The sequence below is a fragment of the Cebus imitator genome, unplaced genomic scaffold (genome assembly GCF_001604975.1).
Source record: "Cebus imitator isolate Cc_AM_T3 unplaced genomic scaffold, Cebus_imitator-1.0 Scaffold657, whole genome shotgun sequence".
Lineage (NCBI taxonomy): Eukaryota > Metazoa > Chordata > Mammalia > Primates > Cebidae > Cebus > Cebus imitator.
In genome coordinates, this window is record NW_016107972.1 from 348,736 (window position 1) to 370,043 (window position 21,308).

The 21,308-nt window shown below is 52.9% G+C and overlaps 2 protein-coding genes across 4 annotated transcripts; both read right to left on the minus strand.

Moving 5' to 3' along the window:
• Positions 1-6,093: 6,093 nt before the first annotated feature.
• On the minus strand, positions 6,094-8,806 carry GJA4 (gap junction protein alpha 4). 2 transcript variants are annotated; one of them, XM_017518041.2, is made up of 2 exons: positions 8,711-8,806; positions 6,094-7,637 (listed from the first exon to the last, which is right to left on the minus strand). In XM_017518041.2, the coding sequence occupies exon 2, from the start codon at positions 7,618-7,620 to the stop codon at positions 6,619-6,621; it is 1,002 nt and encodes a 333-aa protein (XP_017373530.1). In that variant the 5' UTR covers positions 7,621-7,637; positions 8,711-8,806; the 3' UTR covers positions 6,094-6,618. The 2 variants fall into 2 exon arrangements, with proteins under 2 accessions (XP_017373530.1, XP_017373532.1); XM_017518043.2 differs by having other exon boundaries at positions 8,723-8,805.
• A 6,618-nt stretch (positions 8,807-15,424) lies between these two features.
• GJB3 (gap junction protein beta 3) lies at positions 15,425-20,623 on the minus strand. 2 transcript variants are annotated; one of them, XM_017518047.2, is made up of 2 exons: positions 20,178-20,623; positions 15,425-17,031 (listed from the first exon to the last, which is right to left on the minus strand). In XM_017518047.2, the coding sequence occupies exon 2, from the start codon at positions 17,004-17,006 to the stop codon at positions 16,194-16,196; it is 813 nt and encodes a 270-aa protein (XP_017373536.1). In that variant the 5' UTR covers positions 17,007-17,031; positions 20,178-20,623; the 3' UTR covers positions 15,425-16,193. The 2 variants fall into 2 exon arrangements, with proteins under 2 accessions (XP_017373536.1, XP_037590646.1); XM_037734718.1 differs by lacking the exon at positions 20,178-20,623 and adding an exon at positions 19,527-19,701.
• Positions 20,624-21,308: the final 685 nt, after the last annotated feature.

A 21,308-nucleotide genomic window follows, 5' to 3' on the forward strand; every position in this document is an offset into this window, starting at 1 on the left:
GCCTGGGAGGAGGAGGCTGTAATGAGTCCAGATTGCACCACTACACTCCAGCCTGGGAAAAAAAAAAAAAAAAAAAGTCTACACTCACTAGTAATCAGGCCTCACCATTGAAAGGTGATACCATTTTTCCCCTGTTTAATTAATAATAGGCAAAGGAATTTAAAAATTATAATAATGCATCTTATGTATACCTTGAAATGAGCACTTTCATAAAATGCCACTGAATATATGAGTAATTTTTTTTTCTGGAAAGCAACTTGGCAGTCTGTATCAAAAACATCCCTGAGCAACAAATATCTCAAGCCCCTTCCTCCTTCTTCAGAGCCTTGAAAATGCTATTCCATCTGCCTGGAATTCTCTTCCCCATCTCTTCCTAGATCATTCTGTTCAGGCTGTGAAGCCCAGCTCCTCCAGGCAGGCTTTCATGACCTCAGGCTAGATCAGATTCTTTCTTTTTTTTTTTAGCCTCATCCATCAGCCAGTGTTTTGGGAGTCAGTTTTGGGGAGAAGGCAGAAGGACCCACTGTTCAGTATGTAAACTTCCACTTAATTCCTTTTATTTATGGTGCTCCTACCCTCAATTATGCCTGGCATTTCTCGATTTTTTTTTTTTTTGAGACAGAATCTCGCTCTGTCACCCAAGCTGGAGTGCAAGTAGCTGGGACTACAGGCGTGCACCACCATGCCCGGCTAATTTTTTAGTAGAGATGGGGGTTTCACCATGTTGACCAGGCTGGTCTTGAACTCCTGACCTCAAGAGATCCACCTGTCTCGGCCTCCCAAAGTGCTGGGATTATAGGCATGAGCCACTGCACCAGGCTGCATTTCTCGATTTTATCCTCTCCAGAGAATAAACGTCCACCCCTTCACAGAGTTGGGAAGGTGTGGTCACCTCGCTGCTCAGTGAAGGGAGGGAATCCCTGGGGCCTAGGTGCTTTCAATGAACACTCTTGTTTTTAGCTCCACCTCCATTCCCACTCAGAGGCAGTCTGTGGCTTCATTTCTTGTAATTTGTGCTTTCTGTGTTTCTGAATCATCTACAATGAATCACTTCCACAATCAGAAAAAAACCCCTAAATTTTCTTTAATTAAAATTTCCTACCTTTTGACCCAGTAATTTCACTTCTTGGAATGTCTTTTTTTTTTTTAAGGAAACAGAAAGTTGGAAAACATTTAGGTATAAACATCTGCATCACAGTACAGTTTATAATAGAGGGTGATTAGCTGCGAACATTCTAAAAATCCAATATCAGGGTCATGGTTTAAATAGGCATTAATAAAGCCTTTAAGTGGTATTTCCAAAAATATATTCTTAATGACATGAGAAAAAACTTATGATTTGTTGTAAAATGAAAAAAAAGCACAATATAAAATTGTAGGTATATCTTTACTAAGATTTTATTTTAAAATATACATGGAAGAAGGCTGGAGGGAATTACTGCTGAATATTAACAGTTGTTACCTCTGGGTGGTGGGGTCTCATTCACTGTCTTCAATGATCATCCATTATCTTTATAATTCAAAAGAATTTTTATATATGTAAAGGAGGAGAAAATTTAAAAAATGTAATCTTAGGCTGCATTAATAGAAGTAGAAGTTTTTTAGGGCAAGAGAGGCAATAATCTGGATTCTGACCAACCAGAGTGTCATGTCTAGCATACAGGGAGGGTGGCACATGGTAAGGGGAAAGTAGGCTGGGCGCAGTGACTCACGCCTATAATCCCAGCACTTTGGGAGGCCAAGGTGGGTGGATCATCTGAGGTTAGGAGTTCAAGACCAGCCTAGCCAACATAGTGAAAAATACAACTGTTAAAAGAAAATACAACTATTTTAGTCTCTACTAAAAATACAAAAATACAACTATTTTAGAAAAATACAACTATTTTAGTCTCCACTAAAAAGATAAGAATTAGCCAGGCCTGGTGGTACACACCTGTAATCCTAGCTACTGGGAAGGCTGAGGCACAAAAATTGCTTAAACCCGGGGGGCAGAGATTGCATTGAGCCGAGATCATGCCACTGCACTCCAGCCTGGGCAACAGAGTGAGACTTCATCTCAGAAAAAAAAAAAAAAAGAAAGTAAACAAATTGCAGGTTGGCCAGAGACTTCTGGAAATCAGGATTATCTGGAGGAATGGGAGGGAAAGGCAGGCTCAGGCTGGACCTGGTGGCTGTCTGTATGTGGCTGCAGTACTATTTGGGAAGGACAGAACTGAGTGTCCCATGGCTCTGGGATCAGAGCCAAGGCTGGAGAGAGATTCTTAGAGGTGGAGAGAGATGTTCTGACAATGCTGTGATGATACCTCTTCCTGCAAATGTCAATGGTCATGCTGAAGTTGGTGTGAAAAGGAAGAATCCCTAGTCAAAAAACTGGAGGTCAATGATAGAACCATAAGGCCGGAAAGCCAGTGGCTAGTGAGCCAATGTGTTAGATTGGGAAGAAGTTTTGACATCACCCAGCTTGACAGCCTTCTACTTTGTTTATGTGCAGCTTGTGATGTCCTCATGCTCCCATGGGTCATAGATAAGGTGACCTTGGGTTATGCAAAATTCCCAGTGCACTCCACATAACCCCATCCTTGTCTTTCCTATTCAGGAAGGCAATGTGAATCTAAGTGACTGGAATTAATCTTATTACAGAAACAACCTTGACTTCTTTCTGATTCATGCAAAGTAGCAACATCACTCGTGAGTTTCAGATCAATGATGAGTGACAAGTTACCCCATGCAACGCTCCTCATACCTAATTGTCACGTACATGTTTCTTATCCAACTCTTTCATTTCACAATGGGGAAATTGAGGCCTGGAGAAGGGAAACAGCCACAGTCAAGCGAGTATGAGAGGTGTGAGGTAGGAGCCGAGTCTCCTAACTGCAAACGGTGGCTCTTTCTGTAACTGAGAACCATCAGCTGTCAACCTAGATTTTGGTTGATGGCAGCAAGGGAGAGACTGGTGAGAGGTAAGAAGGAAGCAAAGGAAAAGAAAGGTGTGAACCTGCTGTGTTCACAGGGAGATGAACACAGCCACATCACCAGGGAGATGCCTGCATCCAACAAACCTAGCATTTTCCAGAGCTCCTGCCTGAGAGGGTTTCATGGTGAAACCCCATCTCTACTAAAAATACAAAAATTAGCCGGGCACAGTGGTACACACCTGTAATCCTAGCTACTGGGGAGGCTGAGGCGCAATAATTGCTTGAACCTGGGAGGCAAAGGTTACAGTGAGCCAGTGCTTAGAGGTGAGGTGGGGCCATGAGGGTGGTCGTCTGGGTTGAATCGTGCCTCCTGCCAGTTACATGGAAGTTTTAACCCCTAATACTGCAGAATGTAACCTTATTTGGAAATAAGGTCTTTTGAGGGGTAATCAAGTTAAATTGAAGTCGTTAGGGTGGGTCCTAATCCAATATGGGTGATGTCCTTATAAAAGGGAAATTTAGACACAGAGACAGACACAGGTAAAGGGAGAACACCAGGTGAAGATGAAGGCAGAGATGGGAGTGATGCGTCTAAAAGCCAAGGAGTGCCGAAGATTGCCAGCAAAACACCAGAGCTAAGAGAGACACATGGAGCAGTCTCCCTCACAGCCCTCGGAAGGAACTAGCCCTTTGGATAGCTTGATCTCAGACTTCTGGCCTCCAGACTGAGAATCAGTTTCTGTTGCTTAAGCCTTGCAGTTTGTGTCACTTTGGTACAGTACCTGGCAAGGGAATACAGGTGGGACAGAGCTTACAGCCGCTCTTCACTGCGTAGCCTTCACCATACCCCACCCCAAATGGTATGATCCCAGCCCCACAACACTGTCCCCACTCTTAAACCCCCAGCCCATATGTCCTTGTGTTTGTGTGGCCACCAGTCTAGGACCCAACTCGTCTTGCCAAAGGTCTGAGTTCCTGAGCCCCAGCCTGATCCCAGCTCTGACACTAAGCTCAAAGTGGGTGAGCTTTGAGGGAAGGGAAGGATGCCATCTCTGCTCACCAAAACCTTTCTTCTCCTACCTTTCCAAACTAGGAAAGTTTGGGGATAACAGAAACACCAAACAAGGGTTCTCAGGCCCCTTGGGTAATGCTGGCTCTAAAAGGACAACTTTTTTTTTTTCCCCTTGAGACAGAGTTTCACTTTTGTCACCCAGGCTGGAGTGCAATGGCACAGTCTTGGCTCACTGCAACCTCTGCCTCTCGTGTTCAAATGATTCTCCTGCCTCAGCCTCCTGAGTAGCTGGATTACAGGCATGTTCTACCATGTCTGGCTAATTTTGTATTTTTAATAGAGATGGGGTTTCTCCGTGTTGATCAGGTTGGTCTCAAACTCCTGACCACAGGTGATCCACCCGCCTCAGCCTCCCAAAGTAAAAGAACAACTTCTAACCTGCAGCCTCTAGCCTCTCACCCTGGCCAGAGGAGAATCTCTTAGACAAGGACCTCAACTTCCTGGGGTCATGGACTTCCAGTGTGCGAACAGCCTCCTTTTTGAGGCTTTCAGGATTGAGCCCAGCCTCACTCAATCCAGCAGTGGTTCAGATCCCTGAGAGGTACTGGCGATTGCTGGAGACTAGCTGGAGAAGTCAGGAGGGCTTCCTGGAACCTCTGTTAGCCTGGCTGAAAGGTGTGAGCTTAATTTTACTGCATGATTCCTGAGCCAGGCACAGTCATGTACTTTCACTTATTTGGTTTCCCATCACTTGTGAGGCAGGTGATGCTATTTGCATTTTAGGGAATAGAAAACTGAGACTTAGAGAAGCGAAATAATTGACTCCAGACCACAGCATTTAAACTCAGGGCCCTCTGATGCTAAAGCTCATCTCATTATTCTGCACTAAGGCCTTTTCCAGGGTCCAGTAGTATTTAAAGGATTGGCGGAATTTTGAGGTATGGGGTCAGGGACACGGCATGCTGACACAGGAGCAGGGTGGGAATGTACTGGGTGAATCTGGGGAGCCACGAGGAAACTGGCCTGATCGATTTAAGGGATTCAGAGGGAACAATGCAAACCACAGCTGGAAGAGGAAGAGGGTGGTAATTTTATTAGGCTGAGCATTCAGACTTGCTGGGTAAGCAGCAAGTGAGTGAGTGAGCTGTGGATGAGGGGTACAGAGCTGGTGTTTTCAACACATATCCTGATGGGAGAGGGGCCAACTTGCCAGCCTGCTGTAAAGGCATCATGGCTTTCAAGAAGGATGTGGCCGTATCAGATAGGCCCCCTTCCCTTCTTCAGCCCTAGCCCAAGAGGTCTCCCTGGAAAGGGAGGACAACCAGCTTGCCTCTGAGGGTCACTACCTAGTGCTCTCCCCTGCCTGGGTCACCTTCCACATAGGTCAATTCTGCCAGCAGTGGACCCATCCTCAGCCACGCCTCCTGTATCTCGATGGCTCATCAGGACCTAAGTGCCCCCTCAGCCTGTCAGTCCCTCCTCTGACTTTGCACAAGCAGTGTTCTCTTTCCCTCCCCAGTGAACTCCTAGTCAAGACCCAGTTCAATTGTTCATTTTGTTTCTGCAGCCTTGGTGACTCATTGGCAAGATTCAACCTCTTCCACTTCTGTACATTGCCATTGTCCTTACTGAGGTCTGGGTGCATGGAGAGCAGATAAAAAGCAGATCCTTAAGTTGCTCCTCCTGGTGGGCAGACTAGAAAGGGCCAAGGTAGGAAGGACAAGTGACCTAAGCCTCCATTCCCAAATACCAAGGATGAGGATGAGGTGGGGTGAGCGCAGGGCCTGCCTGAACTGGACCGTGAAGGGTTTGGCTGGCAGGCATGCTTGGGGAGCAAACCATCCAGTATGGAAGCACTTTGCAGGGGGCAGTGTGGCCAGATTAGCGACGGGCATGGGGGAGGCAGGGCAAGGACACTTATGCTTAATGGGCTGGAGCAGTGGGGACGAAAAGAAGATAGTGTCTGAGGCTTTTCAAAAGGCAGAGCATTTAGGAATCAGGGCTGTTGGGGCCAGAAGGTATGAGTTTGAGGGTTCAAGGTGCTGGCTGGAGTTGGGGGTTGCAGAGACCAAAGAGATTATGGACCAAAAAGAAAAGGAAGCCTGGGCAAAATAACTCAATCCCTCCCACCCCCAGCACATATGATTGTATAAATACACACCTAGCTTGTGATCAAGTCCTGTTTATTTTAGAAGCATGAACAGCAGAACTAGGAAGGAGTGATGAAAACAAGGCTCCAGTTCCCTTGACAGGGCCAGATCCGGCATAGGCTCTGTCTGTGAGATCAAGGCTGACCCAGCAGCCTCAATCTGCCTTTTCCTGTGAGGTGAGGTTGTGAGGCCAACCTGCGCATGGGTGACTCTTCCGTAGGGTGAGGTTGGGGTAAGTTGGCTCTGGGTCCCTCTGGATCAGTTGCAAAAGGCCAGAGGGCCCCCAATACCCTTGGCCAGGAGCCTCCCATGCTGACCCTGTCTGTGCTCAGGCAAAGCCACATACTGGAGAGGAAGCCATAGTGCCTGGTGGGCACCAGGAAGGCCTCAGGTGTTCAAGAACAACTTGCAATGCGGCTCTATGGCCAGCAGGCATCTGCTTCCCTGGCCCAGTCATCAATGCAGAGCCTTCAAGGCGGGGGCATCCCAGGCAGCCATACTTCTCAGGACCCCTCTGTTGGGTGACATAAGCCCCAGGCCTCTATACATACTGCTTCTTAGAAGCAGAGCTGCTGGGGCGACTGGGGGATTTTCGGCCATTCTGAGGGGGTGGGTCCAGGAAGAGAGGGGGCCTAGAAGAAGCCAGCCTCTCCTCCGTAGTCAGGTTGGCCCAGTTCTGCTCACTGGATGAGAGCCCATTGTAGGTGGGGCATGGCGGGGATGAGGGCCCCTGGCCCATGGGGAGGTAGAAGAAGACCTGGTCCGTGTAAGGGTCTGAGGAGGTGCCCTGGGTTGGGGGTGCGTCTTGGCCCTGCGGTGCCTTCATCCCCCGGCTGAGGCAGCGACACAGCAGATGCACCAACTCCAGCAGGTTAAGCACCAGGGAGATGAGTCCAACCACCAGCATGAAGATGATGAAGATAGTCTTCTCCGTGGGGCGAGAGACAAAGCAGTCCACGAGGTAGGGGCAGGGCGCTCGCTGGCACACAAACACAGGCTCCATGGTCCAGCCGTATAGGCGCCACTGGCCATAGAGGAAGCCTGCCTCTAGCACGCTCTTGCAGAGCACGCTGGCCACATAGGTGCCCATCAGTGCTCCACGGATGCGCAGGCGACCATCTTCTGCCACCGAGATCTTGGCCATCTGACGCTCTACAGCCGCCAGCGCCCGCTCCACCTGTGGGTCCTTGGCCGGCAGTGCCCGCAGCTCTCCCTCCTTCTGCCGCAGCCGCTCTTCTCTCCGAGAGAGGTAAATGACATGGCCCAGGTAGACCAGGGTGGGCGTGCTGACGAAGAGGAACTGCAGCACCCAGTAGCGGATGTGGGAGATGGGGAAGGCCTGGTCATAGCAGACGTTGGTGCAGCCCGGCTGGGCCGTGTTACACTCGAAATCTGACTGCTCATCACCCCACACTGACTCGCCGGCAAGTCCCAGGATAAGGATGCGGAAGATGAAGAGCACTGTCAGCCAGATCTTGCCCACCACGGTGGAGTGCTCCTGGACCTGGTCCAGCAGCTTCTCGAGGAAGCCCCAGTCACCCATGGCTCCTGGGCCTCCGTCTGCAAGGAGACAGAGTGTGTCAGCATGTCAGCATGGCATCCTTCTCGTTCGTCCAGCAACAAGTCTGCAGGGACGTCTGCCTTGCCCGTCCTACCTACAAAGAAACCCAGGCTCAGGAAGGGGAAGGACCAGCCTGGGGGCTCCCACTCAGCAGTGCAGGCAGGACCCAAAGCAGATTTTTGGATGTTGGCTGCCAACCTCTTTGCATGGTCTCATTCTGCTATGGCTAAGGGCTCTACCTAATCACACATCTATGTCCCTCTTGTCCCCGAGCCATCGCCCCAGGATGGCCACAGGCCAAGGAAATCTGGGTGGAGTTGAGGCTCCTTCGCCTATGGGAACAGAATTAGAGGAACTTATCCAAGGCTGTGCAGCTGGGCTATGCCCTTCCTCCCTTTTGCCCAAAGTTGGCTACCCACAGAGCGCAGGGGCTGGTGCTGTTGGTAGAGGTGTTATCTTCTGCTTCTTAGGGGGCTCAAAGCCTCAGGTCCTTGCTCCCGGCTTCATATCTTACCCAGCTGGCGTCATTCTAATCTTTGAGCCACAGGGGCTGGGAGGAGGGAGAGCTTTTAGAAGCTGAAGGCAGCAGCATCCTTTAGCTCCACCTGTCAGCAATAATGACCATGGACTTCTTCCTCCACCTCCACTCCCACCCCCTCCCACTCCTAAAGCTGATGCTGCCAAATTCTAGACTCTTGAAAGGAATCGTTCACTGCAGGGTGAGGCACAGGCCACAAAGTTCCCAAGGGGGAAGTGCCTCTTCCCAGGTGCAAAGCTGTTTCTAGCCAGGCTCTGGAAGCGGCCCTGGGTTCAAATTTGCGGCCCCTTGGATAAGGAACAAACCTCTGGGCGCCTCAGTCTCCTCCACAGTAGCGTGGAAACAATAGTATTCCCACCGCCTCCGGTTGTTATAAGGATTCCATGGAAAGAGGGTGGGAGCCTGGCCAAGGCCACCTGGGTGAGCGCGGCTCTGTCGCTGCTGCGTTCCGCAGCAACCCCGGTCCGGGCCTCGGAGGACCCAAGACTCCGCCCGGCCTCCTGCGAGCAGGTGGCGTCCCCGGTCCCCTCCTACCTCGCGACTCACCACCTGCCTGCCGGGCGGCCCAGGTGGAGGTGGGGACGATGGCCGGAACGGCGCCCGCGGGAGCCCTGCTGGACCGCGCGGGCGGCGGGGGCGCCTTAAATAGCGCAGAGGGGCGGGGTGGGGGCAGGAAACGCGACGGGGAGGGCGGCGGGCGCTGGAGAGAGGGCGGGGGCGGGGACTGGGAGGTGCAGACTCCCTAAACCCACTTCGGGGAGGTGGCCCTGTGATTTGGGGTGGAGGCAAGAGGGGCTGACCTACTCCTCTTCTCCTCCGTTCTTTCTCCATCAGGTATTCCAGACGGCAAACTCTCCTTCTGTAGTTTCTTTGGTGGGGGAAGGGGAGTTCTCCCAGGCCAGGCTCTCTCAGGGTGGCTGGTTTTGAAAGGGCTGCAGGAAGAGCTGTTGATCTGGGCTACTGGCCTGGGGGCCTGTGAGGGTGGGTGGATGGGACTGGCGTGTGGGGACCCCTCATTTGCTAGGTGGCCCTAGTGTGCCAGGATGAGGTGATCCAGGCTGATTACGGTGTGGAGAGCCACAACGCGGGACAGGGGTTGTAATCCACACTTCCAGCATCTGTGGTAGAGCTGGGGTCTGCCTACACCTAGCCCTTGTTCTTCCAGAATTCTCAAACATCTCCATGCCTGGGCAGGCTACACAATCAGAGACCATTAAGCAACTGCCATAGACTCCTTGAGATGGGGTCGGGGAACCGCCTGACCTTTAGCTTAGACTCAGTTCTCATGCCTGTAAATGGTGGCCGGGTGATGCGGGGACATCCCTAGGAATGAAAGGGCTACGTAGAGCTTGCATTCAGGCATCACAGGTGGGTGAACATCGATGAGGGTCTGCTGTGCTGCAGATGCTGCCTGGGGACCTGGGAATGCCATGATGAACCAGCCAAACCTGCTCTCTGGCCTTCTCCCTCACTGGCTGCTGGTACAGGGATTGAGCATATCAGCACTTGGATAATGGTAAAATGATAAATGTGGAAAGCTCTCCTGAGAGGCACTGGATGATTCCCAGGGGACTTGGTTAGGAACATTTCCCGGAGGAGAGGAAATGCTCTTCCCCCTCCATTAGCCAAGTGGAGGGGATGAGCATTCTAGGTAGAGAGGCAGCAGGAGCATGGCTAGAGGGCCTGGAGCTGTGGGGCCCTGAGACGGTGGCCACTACCCTCAGTGCTGAGACTTTGTTGGTGGCTGAGCCCAGGAGTTGAGACTTTGCTATTGACTACTGTACCTTTAGGCAAGTGACTCAAATCCCTGTGCCTCAATTTCTTCCTCTGCAGAATGAGGATAGTAATAGAATCTACTCTGTAGGGTTGATGGCATATAGTGTGTACCATCATCAAAGCACATAGTGTAATGGTGGTAGATAAAGTTTTTCAAGCGAGTAGAGGCTAAAAACATTGTGATACTATAACAAAAAGGGCCTGTGGGTTGTTCTTGGAGGGTGGTAGGGGCTGGTGCAGCTGAGGAAAGGGAAGGTGGCAGGGGGCTACTGGCGGGGGGGAGGGGGGGCTGGTGGCGCAAAAGTCCCTGTTCCTCCACAACAGGATTCAATCCTTGGATTCCCTGGGCCCCAGGGCTGGGTCCCTAAGGGTTCTGTCTTCGGGCCCAGCAGGAGGACATCTTTGGCGGCGAGTGGGGACACTCAGACCTGAGAACTTCAGGGATGGCTGCCCCTGGGGGGGTCCGGCTGAGCTGGCTTCCCCTCTAGTCTTCTCCCTCAGGGCCAGGCTGAACTGAGTCTCCTGGATTTCTGAAGCTGACAACTGCCCCATTTAGTTCTGACCCTTGAGGGCATGAGAACCAAGGCTCCTGGAGGCTGGTTCTCACCACGCCCCCACTGCAGCTCTGCTCACTCCCGAGTTCCTCTCCTGGGGCTGGCCCCAGCTCTCCCAAAGCCTTTCTGATTCGGTCTATTGGGAAGAGGCAGGAGCGAGGGGAGAGCTGGGGAGTGACGTCAAGGCTGCCCTCACCCTGCTCTGACCTCTTCCTCAAATTAGGAGGTTCGAATAACTCAGCCTCTTCCCCAGAGGATGAAGAAGCTGGGATCAACCAAGACAACAGTTACCACAACCTGGCCTTTCCACCTGGGAAACGTCCCGGGAACCCCACACTTCCCTGCATTCCCACTGCCCTGGACCTGTTCAGGCTGCCACCACCTCAGTGGCCTCCCAGCTGGTCTCCTGGCCTCTGGCCCCACCCCTTCAACCAAGCCTCCACACTTCCCTAGGAATCTGACCAACATTGCTCTGCTGAAAAGCCATCTATAGCTCCCTATCACCTTCTGGGTAAGCCCTAGGCTCCCCAACCTCCAGTCCTAGGCTACTTCTCCAGCCTTACTCCTCACCCTTCTCTCTGTGACCCAACCATATCTCACTGCTGGGGTTCTCTGTGCACTCCTGCCTTCGTCCGTGCTGTTCCCTCTGCATGGAGCACCCTCATGTGCCGACCCCTGTGAATCAGGACAGGGGTTGTTTGCCTTCTCCCAGAAGTCCCCGTGCTGTCCTCCTCTGGGCTAGCTGTACCTTTGTGCTCTCCGTGGCTCAGCTACTACCCATGCTGCATTGTTTTTGTTGTTATTTAAACATTTTTATTTGTGTTAAAAAGCACCTACCATAAAATGCATCATCTTAAGGGTTTTAAGCGTACAGTTCAGTAGTGTTGAGTATATTCATGTTGTTGTGCAACATATCTCCAGAGAATTGTCATCTTGCAAAACTGAAACTCTGTCTCTAGGAAGCCACTCCCCTCTCCCCCCTTTCCCCATTCCCTGGTGCATGGTCTACTTGTCTTCCATTAGACTGTGAGCCCCTTGAGGGCAGGCAGCTGGGTCTTTATATCTCCACCATTTAGCAGTGCACCAGGCCTGTATGTAAATTTGTTAATTCAACAAGTAGTTTGGTGCAAAAGTAAGCTGAGCACCTCCTGTGCACTGTGACGCTGTCCTACACATTGGAAATAACCAAGGAACAACAACAAAAAATCCCTGTCCTCGGGGGTTTTGCATTCTAGCTGGCCAGAAGACAGATAATAAAATGTAGAACATGTTAGATGGCGATGAATGCTGTGAGGGAAATAAAGTAGGGAGGAGTGAGAGTGCAGGGGTGGCAAGTTTCAATTTCTTTTTTTTTTTTTTTTTTTTTTTGAGACGGAGTTTCACTCATGTTACCCAGGCTGGAGTGCAATGGCACGATCTCGGCTCACCGCAACCTCCGCCTCCCGGGCTCAGGCAATTCTCCTGCCTCAGCCTCCTGAGTAGCTGGGATTACAGGCACGCACTACCATGCCCAGCTAATTTTCTGTATTTTTGGTAGAGACGGGGTTTCACCATGTTGACCAGGATGGTCTCGATCTCTTGACCTCGTGATCCACCCGCCTCGGCCTCCCAAAGAGCTGGGATTACAGGCTTGAGCCACCGTGCCCGGCCTCAAGTTTCAATTTCTAATAGAAGAGGAGAGGATGTCTCACTCAGCAGTTGACATTTGATGCCAGCCCTGAAGGCAGGGAGGGAGCCCTGTGGCTACTTGCGGGCATAGCATTCCATGTGGAGGGAACCTAGTGTGCAAAGGTCCTGGGGAGGGAGTGTGCCTGGTGCTTCCTGGCTTGGGGACAGCAGGAAGTCACGTGGTTGCAACAGGTGAGCAAAGAGAGGCGTTTAGCAAGGCAACAGGCAAGATGCAGGTGGGGCAGATCTTGTGGGCTCTTGAAGGCCTGTGTAGGTTGCCTTTGGAGATTTGGGACCGAGGAGTGTTGTGGCCTGACTTAGATTTTGACAGGATCACCCCAGCTGCTGTGCCGGGAGTAGACTACGGTGGTGGGTGACAGGCAACCGCCTTCAATGTAGGACTTGCTGTCCAGCTGTGTGAAGCCTAGCCAGCTGACTGCCTCCACCTATTAGGACTTCCAGGGGTGCTTCTGCTGTCTAGATGGCCATGTTCTTCCTGGGATGGCCTCAGGCCATGACTGGGCCAGGGGATGGCCAAGGCCTCGCCTTTGCTGTTCGATGCAGAGCTCCCCACGTCCCAGTCTCTGCTTCTGAGCTCCCTGGGACACGTCTTGCTGTCAATCCTGCTTCCTGCCCTTTTCCGCTTATAGAAGCCACTCCCCAGTGTACCCTCTTAACCCTTCCTCAGGGTCCATGTCCCAGAGTCAGAGGCAGGAAGCGAGAGATGGAAGCAGTCATCTCAGTGAGAGATGATGGGCTGTCAGTTTGGGCTGCTGTAAGACTGAGTAGCTTAAACAACAGACATTTATTTCTCATAGTTGGGAAGCATAGAAGTCGGAGATTCAGGTGCCAGCATGGTGAAGTTCTTGGTGATGGCCATTTTCTGTTTGCATTCTCACATGGAGGAGAGAGGGACCATCTCTTTCCTGTGTCTTCTTATAAGGGCACTAATCCCATTCAGGAGGCTCCATCCCATGACCTAGTGACCCCTGAAGGCCCCACCTCCTGATGCCATCACACTGGGGGGTAGAATTCAGCTTATGAACTTTGGGTAGAAATTCAGCATATGAACTTTGGGAAGACGCAAACATTCAGTCCATATGGGGACTTGGATCAGGGTGAATGAATGAATACAAAGGAATCTCCTGTTTATCTTGGGCTGCGGGGTGACTGTGACGTTATACAGTAGGTGTAGATTTGAAGACTATATGAAATCCCAATCTGTCATATGCATGATTGAAGGGAGTTTGCAGTGAATACTCATGTGGTGGGGAAGGAGGATGTAGAGGCATGTACCTTGAGAAGGCCAAGGGGACGTGAGGGCCACCTTGTGGCGACACGATGTGTCCTGCGACTTGGTGGTGAACCGTAGTCACCCAACACATACTGGATGAGATCAGTGAACTGCACTGCTCGGAACAGCTCCAGGTCAAAGGCAGGCTGTGCAGGGCTGGAATGTCCCCTCCTCCATGGTCCTGGCCCATAGCCTGGAGAAATGGGGCCAGGACTAAACGCTCAGTCCTTGCTGAGCATTAATTCTTTGCAGGAATAGCCCGTGATGTTCTCTGGTTGCTCTGACCTCCAAGCCACCCTTGACCAGGCAGCCAGAACCACCCAGGGAGATGCTGGAATGCATATCGGCAACTAGGTGGAGATCACCCCTCCCTGAGACCTTTGCAACCCTCCAGCCTGAGCGGAGGCCGACCTCCAGTGCATCAGGCAGAGACGTTCTTGAGCACAGTCATACCTGGGAATTTGTTAGATACATTGGTGCTGTGCTAAAGTTTTACCTACAGTGCTTCCTTCTACCTCTACAACAGTCCTCTGTGTAGGAAGAACTGGGTGCCATGCTGACTCTGTTCTCCTGTGCTCTCCACCCTGCCCTGTGCGCTGGGAGGCTGAATTGCCCTCTGACTTCTGGTTTGGTTAAGTAAGTGGGAGCCACTGGCCGGCAAGCAGGAGATGGGAAAGTGAATTTGGGGGATTTACCTGGTTGCTGGCATTGGCTGCATCCCTTAGCTCCTGTTCATTGTTACTCGCTACTAACCTCAGGGTGCTACAGTGTCCATACGGTTGAAAACGGTCTTTCTAGGAAACTCCCTTTGAAGTTACTTGGTTTAAATGTGCCATCTGTTTTCTGCCAGGACCCTGATTGGTACAATTCCCATTGTACTGATGGCAAGACTGAGGTTCTGAAGGCCTGCCCAAGATGTAGTATGCTGAAGCTGTGCTCAGGAAGTGGTCAAGCCATGAATCCATCATGGGGGTGTGGGAACAGTGTCAGCCAGCCCTGGGCTCTTTAAATTTGGCTGGCTTATCTACCCTCTAATGGCCACCCATGAGGGCACAGGTGACCCACTGGCTATTCTGTCTCTGCGACGACCTCACCTCTCCTTGCTCGCTGTGGCACTTGGCTCACTGGCTCCCGAATTGCTGGCTCCCAGCCTTGGCTCTGATAGTCACTAAGTGTTCCTCTGGGTTAATATAGCCTTGCACCCCGTTTTGCTTCCCATTCTGGTCTGGCCTTGGGTATTGGTGTCCCCTAAATTTCAGGTCATGACAGAACACCGGAGCAGGGCTGTGAGCCACCTCAGGGGTTGGTTCGTGCGCGAGATGAGCCTGTGTTCCTGTCTCTTAGCTCTGCGGGCACAGGTCCTACCTCCCTGTACAGTCCCAGCATCCTGCCAGGGCCCTGGTGCAGCGAAAATGCTCAGGGAAAATGGGATGAGCCGAATAAAATGTGGGTGAGGCTGGGACCGCATGCTTGAGGGCAGACTACCTGCCCTGTTGAGTGCACATAAGGAGTGAGAGTATGAATAACAGAGATTGTGTGCACACAGGGTGGGGATGTGTGTTGTGATGGCAGTGACCGGGTGACAGAGGAGGGAGTGTGGTTTGTCTATAATGAGAGTGGCAGTGATTGTGTGTGTACTCAGGGCGGGGTCTCATTATGAAGGCTGGAAGCGCCGTTGCAGAGGGAGCCCAGTGCTCTCTTGTGGCCACAACTAGAATCTCAACATACATATCCGTAGGTTCCACCCCAGCCTCCTCCTCTAATAGAAACCCCGCTCCCAGCTGTCAACCTCAGTGCCAGCCTAGCCCAGGTCCAGCTGCAGCTGCAGCCACAGCCACAAGCACCCACCCTAGCTCCACCCCGAGCCATGGAACTCTTTCTCTTTCTGAGGGCTACCTTCCCTACCTTCAGGGTCCTGTGGGTGGGAGTGTGGGAGAACCAGGGACAGAGCCAACCTGTATAAAACACAGCCTTTATTGATTTCAAGGAAGCTGTCTGGAGGATGTCCTATCAATGCATCCACCCCGAGTCCTTGGGAGCAGGGTCTGAAAGGCTGGCACCAGGCTGAGCACAGTTGAGGGGAGGAGGATGGGAGCATCCACTGCCTGAGGCTGAGGGAGTAGGATTTGGAGGAAGGGGGCTTCCACTGAGCCAAGTGATGACCTGGGGGACCCCTGGGTGTCTCCAGCACCTCTTGTCAGGCTCACTCTCAGGCCCCCAGACCTGCTGCTGGGAGAAGACCTCCTCTCCACTGCAGGAATCTGGGCGGCTCCTCTGGAGGGAGTGGAGATGCCTTAGATCCACCTAGTCTAGCCCAGGGCGAGCGTCTCTGTTTGCGTGGGCTCCAGGGTTCTGTGGCTGCTGCTGTCTCTGCTTGGGAGCACTCCTCACCTCTCTTACACATTATGTCCTCAGAGAAGCCCCTTCCTGGGTTAGCTAGAAGCCCTGCTAGCAGCACCCTAAGTGGCCCCTTGCACGTGTAGATAGTTAATTCGCTTGTTTCAAAGTCTGCATCCTTTGAGGGCTGCCACTGGTCTGTGGGTTACCTATACCCGGGTAGAGAGCCCAGTGCCAACTGTCAAAACATATCTGCCAAAAATGAAGGTTGCATAGCTTAGTGAATTCAAAGTGGGGCCACTCAGCCCTCATAGGACCTCTCCATTCTGCCACACCGCCCTGCCTGTCCCACGGGCAGCCCCCGTGTTGCCCCGCCCCTGGCCTGTGGTCAGATGGGGGTCATGTTGGGTGCGGAAGCCTGCAGCTTGTTATTGCCTGGGTCTGGATCCAGCTCACCTGCCTCCACCAGCTTGTGGTGGCAGCGGCAGGTGGAAGCCCGGCTGGCAAAGGACGAGGGGGTGCGGCCCCCTTGAGGCTTGTCCTTGCGCACGGCTCGCAAGACCCTGTGGCAGATGAGGTAGCAGAGCTCGCAGATGGTGAGCACAATGCAGACAGCGGAGGCGCCCACCATGAAGTAGGTGAAGATTTTCTTCTCGGTGGGCCGGGCAATGTAGCAGTCCACAGTGTTGGGGCAGGGGGCCACGTTGGCACACTGCACCAGGCGTGGCATATCGAAGCCATGCCAGAGAGTGTGCAGCAGGTAGAGGAAGAGGAACTCGATGATGAGCTTGAAGATGAGGCTGAACAGGTAGGTCCACCACAGGCCCCCGTGCTTCTTGCCTGCGTTGTCGTACAGCTTGGTGCACTGGTCCCCATGCTTCTGGCGGTGCCGACGCTCCCGCTCCTCACGGTACGCCACATGCAGGATGACCAGCAGTGAGGGGCACGTGACAAAGATGAGCTGCAGGGCCCAGAGGCGGATGTTGGAGATGGGGAAGAAGTTGTCGTAGCAGACGTTGGTGCAGCCGGGCTGCTTGGTGTTGCAGTCAAAGTCCTTCTGCTCGTCCCCCCACACGCGCTCTGCAGCCACCACGTACACCAGCACCCGGAAGACAAACACCACGGACAGCCAGATGCGCCCGAAAGCTGTGGAGTACTTGTTCACGCCGCTCAGTAGGGCCTGGAGTGTCTTCCAGTCCATGGTGCCTGGCTGGGGCTGTGCCTACCTGAGAGAATGAGAGGGAAAACCATCGTGTGAATGAATAAGTGACTTTATTGAGCATTTACTGTGCACCATGCAGTGTTCGGAGACCTGACTTGTGCAGTCCTCACAACGAACATTTGAGATCAGAAATGTTATTCTTCCCAAGCTGCAGATAGGAAACTGAGGCACAGCAAGGTTAGGTAACCTACCCAAAGGCACAGAGCTAGTATGCTGGAAGGAAGCAAATGTGCCTTTGCTGATAATAACAGTCACCATTTATTGAGCATTTACTCTGAGCCAGGCATGAAGCTAAATACATAAGCAGAATCTCATGTTCCTCACTTACAGATGAAACTGATCCCCTCTGAGCCTGTCAATCTCCACCTACCAGGCTCAAGGGATCCTCCTACCTCAGTCTCCTGAGTAGCTGGGACTACAGGTGTGCACCGCCATGCCCAGCTAATTTTTCCAGCCCCCTTTTTTTCTTTATAGTACGTAGTCACTATTTGAAATTAAAGAATATGTTCTTTTTATTGGTCTTATTTAGCATCTGGCTTCCCCTCTAGAATGTCATCTTGGTCTTGCTCACTCTGCAGTCGAACGATTTCAAAACAAGTAGTATGTAGTAAGTGCCTCATAAATGCTGGCTACTTATTACTGTGAAATTTAGAGAGGTCAAGTCACTCACTTAAAACAAGAGGTGGACTCAAGGCTGGACTGGGGTGCTAGAGCCTGTGCTCTTCTCTACCTCCTCTTCCCTTCCCCGCTGGACTCCTGCCCCAGACCAGATTCTTGAAAGTGTTACTTTGTGGATGCCTCACTACTGTCCTTGAAGTTGCGATTATGAGTCCCATTCTACAGAGGGGAAGCTGAGGCTCAGAGAGGGGAAGTAAGCAGTCCAAGGTCTTACAGCTGCTAGGTGGTGAAGAGAGGAAACCAGCTTAGGTGGGGGGTGCATGAGGGCTTCTGATCTGACTCCTGGGAGGATACTAGATCCAGGGAATATCTAGAGACAACTCCCTGCTCCCTGTGCTGGGCCTGAGGGAGCCCAGCCACCCCCAGCCATGCTTGTTTCTGCTGGTGGGCAGGTCTTTGTGGTGGAAAGATGTGCCTTGTTCAGGCCTCAACTCACATCTCCCTCCCAGTCCTGGAGTGACTCAGAGGGTGTGGATGGGTGGGTCTGCCTGAGTGTGACTTGTTTCTGTTGTGGGTGTGAGAGCACCTGCCTGCCTGTCCATGCGTGTGTGTGTGGGCCTATGTGTGTGAGTCCCACTGGAGCTGATTTGTACCTCTGAGCATGTGTGATGCCTGTGAGGCCACCACCCTGTCCCAAACCGCCATCATTCTGGCCTGTGGTTATGGCCTCTTTACTGGCCTTTCACCTTCCCTCCTGTGCCCTTAGAGTCCATTAAATCAGTTCACGCCACTCCATTGTTTAAGACTCTACTAGTTTCTCACTTGGCTTAGGGAAACCCCAGATTCAACATTCCCACCCTGCCACACTGGAATAAGGGCCCTGGGGGCTTTTTGTTGATTCCTTCTGCCTGGAATGCTCTTCCTCCAGAACCTCACATGGCTGACCCTTCTCATCACAGAGGCCTCTGCTCAAACCTCATCTCTTTAGAGGACTCCCCAGATTACCCTGGCTCTCAAAGAGCCCCTGCTCCTGTCACTCTGTGCCTGTCTCCTTTCTTTTCTTTTTAATTTTTTGAGACAAGGTCTTGCTCTGTCACCCAGGCTGAAGCGTGGTGGTTCGACTTTGGCTTATTGCAACCTCCGCCTCCCAGGCTCAAGGGATCCTCCTACCTCAGCCTCCCGAGTAGCCGGGACCACAGGTGTGCGCCACCATGCCCGGCTAACCTTCCCAGCCCCCTTTGTTTTCTTTATACCACTTAGTCACTATTAAAGAATTTGTCCTATTTTGGGGTCTTATTTATCATCTGGCTCCCCCTCTAGAATGTCAACTTGGTCTTGCTCACTGCTTTATATTTAATGCCCAGTGCTTGGCACATAGTAGGCTCTCAATGCTGAATGGGTAAAAAATGAACACTAAGTTCTCGGGAGGCAGCTTAGAAGGAGGGGACAGGAGGGGAGGGCAGGATCCTGGTGGGGGGTGCAGCCTAGACAGGGGGCTTGGGCGAAAGACTTCCCTACCCTGGCGAGAGGGAGAGAGCACAGTTCCTTCTCAGCACCTTCGCCCTCCTGCATGCATTTCCTTGGGGAATCACAGTCTGGGCAGGATGGGGCAATTGGGAAGACCTCATTCCTGGAAAGCCTCCTCTTCTCCCCTACTCTGCTCCTTCTAAGCCCCGGTGGTGGGGGAAGGCAGTGGCATAGCCCTGAACAGGGAGTCCCACTTGGATTCAAACCTCAGCTCTGCCATTTAGTAGCTGGGCGATTTCCAAGAATTCCCTAATCTCATTGACCCCATTTACTTATCTCCAAAGGGAAATACTTTCTACTTTCTGGGGCCATTGTAAGAATCTTGAGACTGTTTCCTCCCAGCCCCCCACTCACCTGGTGGGAGTTCTCAAGAACCCAAGTGGATGTGGGAGCCCTGTCTCCCAGGACAGAGAGCAGAGAGGGACCCTGACGGCTGCGTCCACTTGACACCCTCCCATGGCTGCCCGCCGGGGTGCAGCTCCCTCCTGGGCCTCCGCCTTCCACCCTCGGGTGCTGTCTGCCCAGTCCCTCCTGACACACCCCAGAGAGGAGACTCACTGGCAAAGAATTTCCTTCCAAGTCTAGGCTAGGCACTGGTGGAGCCGGTTCTGATTCCCCCTGCTCCCCGCAGAGCCAGCTCCCAGCGCAACCGTTTTCTCCCAGACCCCCAGATTGTACTCTGCCCAGCTTTGCCTCCAGCCCCACAGTGTCCCCCAAGGATAAAGCTTCCCTTCCTCCCCAGGTTCCCTCCATTCCAGGCAGTTTGGGAGCCTGTGGACTTGGGAAGGGGGTGTCTCGGAACCTTTCCAAAGCCAGGACCCCTTCTGGGCCCAGGACTGAGAGGCGAGAGGGCGGATTGGGAGGGGCGGGGGGGGATGTCCCCGCAACCCCTCTTCGTGCCCCATCCCAGCCGCGCAGGCAGGCTCAAGCCCCAGCCCTGCCGCTGGGGGTCGCCGCGAGCGCTCAACGCGCTGGGGGTCCCGCCCCGCCGGGTCCAGCACTTACCAGCAACAGCGCGGCCGACGCGGAGCCCTGAACCCTGCGACCCCGGGGCCCGCAGCAGAGGCGAGGGCGCAGGAGCCGGGCTCGGCAGTGGTGCAGGCGGCGGCGGGCGCACCCCGGGGCGGCGCGGAGGAGGGAGACGGAGGGAGCCGGCTCCTAGACCCGACACTGCCACGCGCTCCCGGGGCAGCCTCCCGAGGGGCTGGAGGCCTGTCTGAGCCTCGGCTTCCTCAGGCGTGAAATGGGGGCATCGGTGGCCATGGGCAGGGCTGTCCGAAGGCTCCAATGAGATCAGGGGCGGGAGGCATTCTGCAAACTGTTGAGTGCCTCGGCTGCAGGTCCGACTGCAATCAGGACTCGCCCACGCTCGTTTACCGCGGGTACCTTGCCTGCTTCCGGCCCAGCCCGGTCCCCGCCAGGCGCGGGACCTTGACCCCGCGTGGGGCACTCCTCCGGGGAGGCCGGTGCGTTTTGGAGAGCCGGGGTGGGGGGCAAACCTTGTGCCCACAGGAGGAAGGGGCACAGCGAGTCCTGTACCAGGAGAGACGTGCAGGAGTGAGGGCGGGGTGGGGGGCGTCACGGCCTGGAGGGACTCCGAGGGGCAGACTGCGACCCGAGCTGTCGGGTCCCTAGTTTCTTGTTTTCATTGCCGAATCAACCTGTTCATATTCAACTATATATTCTTTTTATGTTGAACCTATGGAAGAATGCTATCTACACTCTTCTGCACTTTGCTTTTTTCATTTTGCAAAATATGTCATTTCCCCCATTAGTCTATATAGAGCTGTCTTGCTCTCTCGCTTTAAAAACAGCTGAATAGAATATGTACTGTAATATGTTTAATAAGTCCTATTCTGATAAAAACGAAGGCTGTTTCTAGCCTTTTATTTCATTTTATTACAAATACCATCGCAGTAAAATATCCCCTGCCAAAGCAGGTGGGTCTGCGGCTGGGGCGGGGCAGGGCTGTGCCCGGGGGGATAAGACCATTGTGCTATTTACTAGTGTGTCATGACCGGAAGCTCATAAGAGCCCGCGGCACCCCAGCCTTTTTTGGAAAACCCGAGGGTTCCCAGCCTCCCTGGGAGTCCCTGGATCTTAGGGTGGGGCCCGAGTCCTCTCTGCACATGTGGT

Coding starts and splice junctions, on each gene's coding strand:
- GJA4 (XM_017518041.2), bottom strand. CDS start 7,620: ATGGGTGACTGGGGCTTCCTCGAGAAGCTGCTGGACCAGGTCCAGGAG.
- GJB3 (XM_017518047.2), bottom strand. CDS start 17,006: ATGGACTGGAAGACACTCCAGGCCCTACTGAGCGGCGTGAACAAGTAC.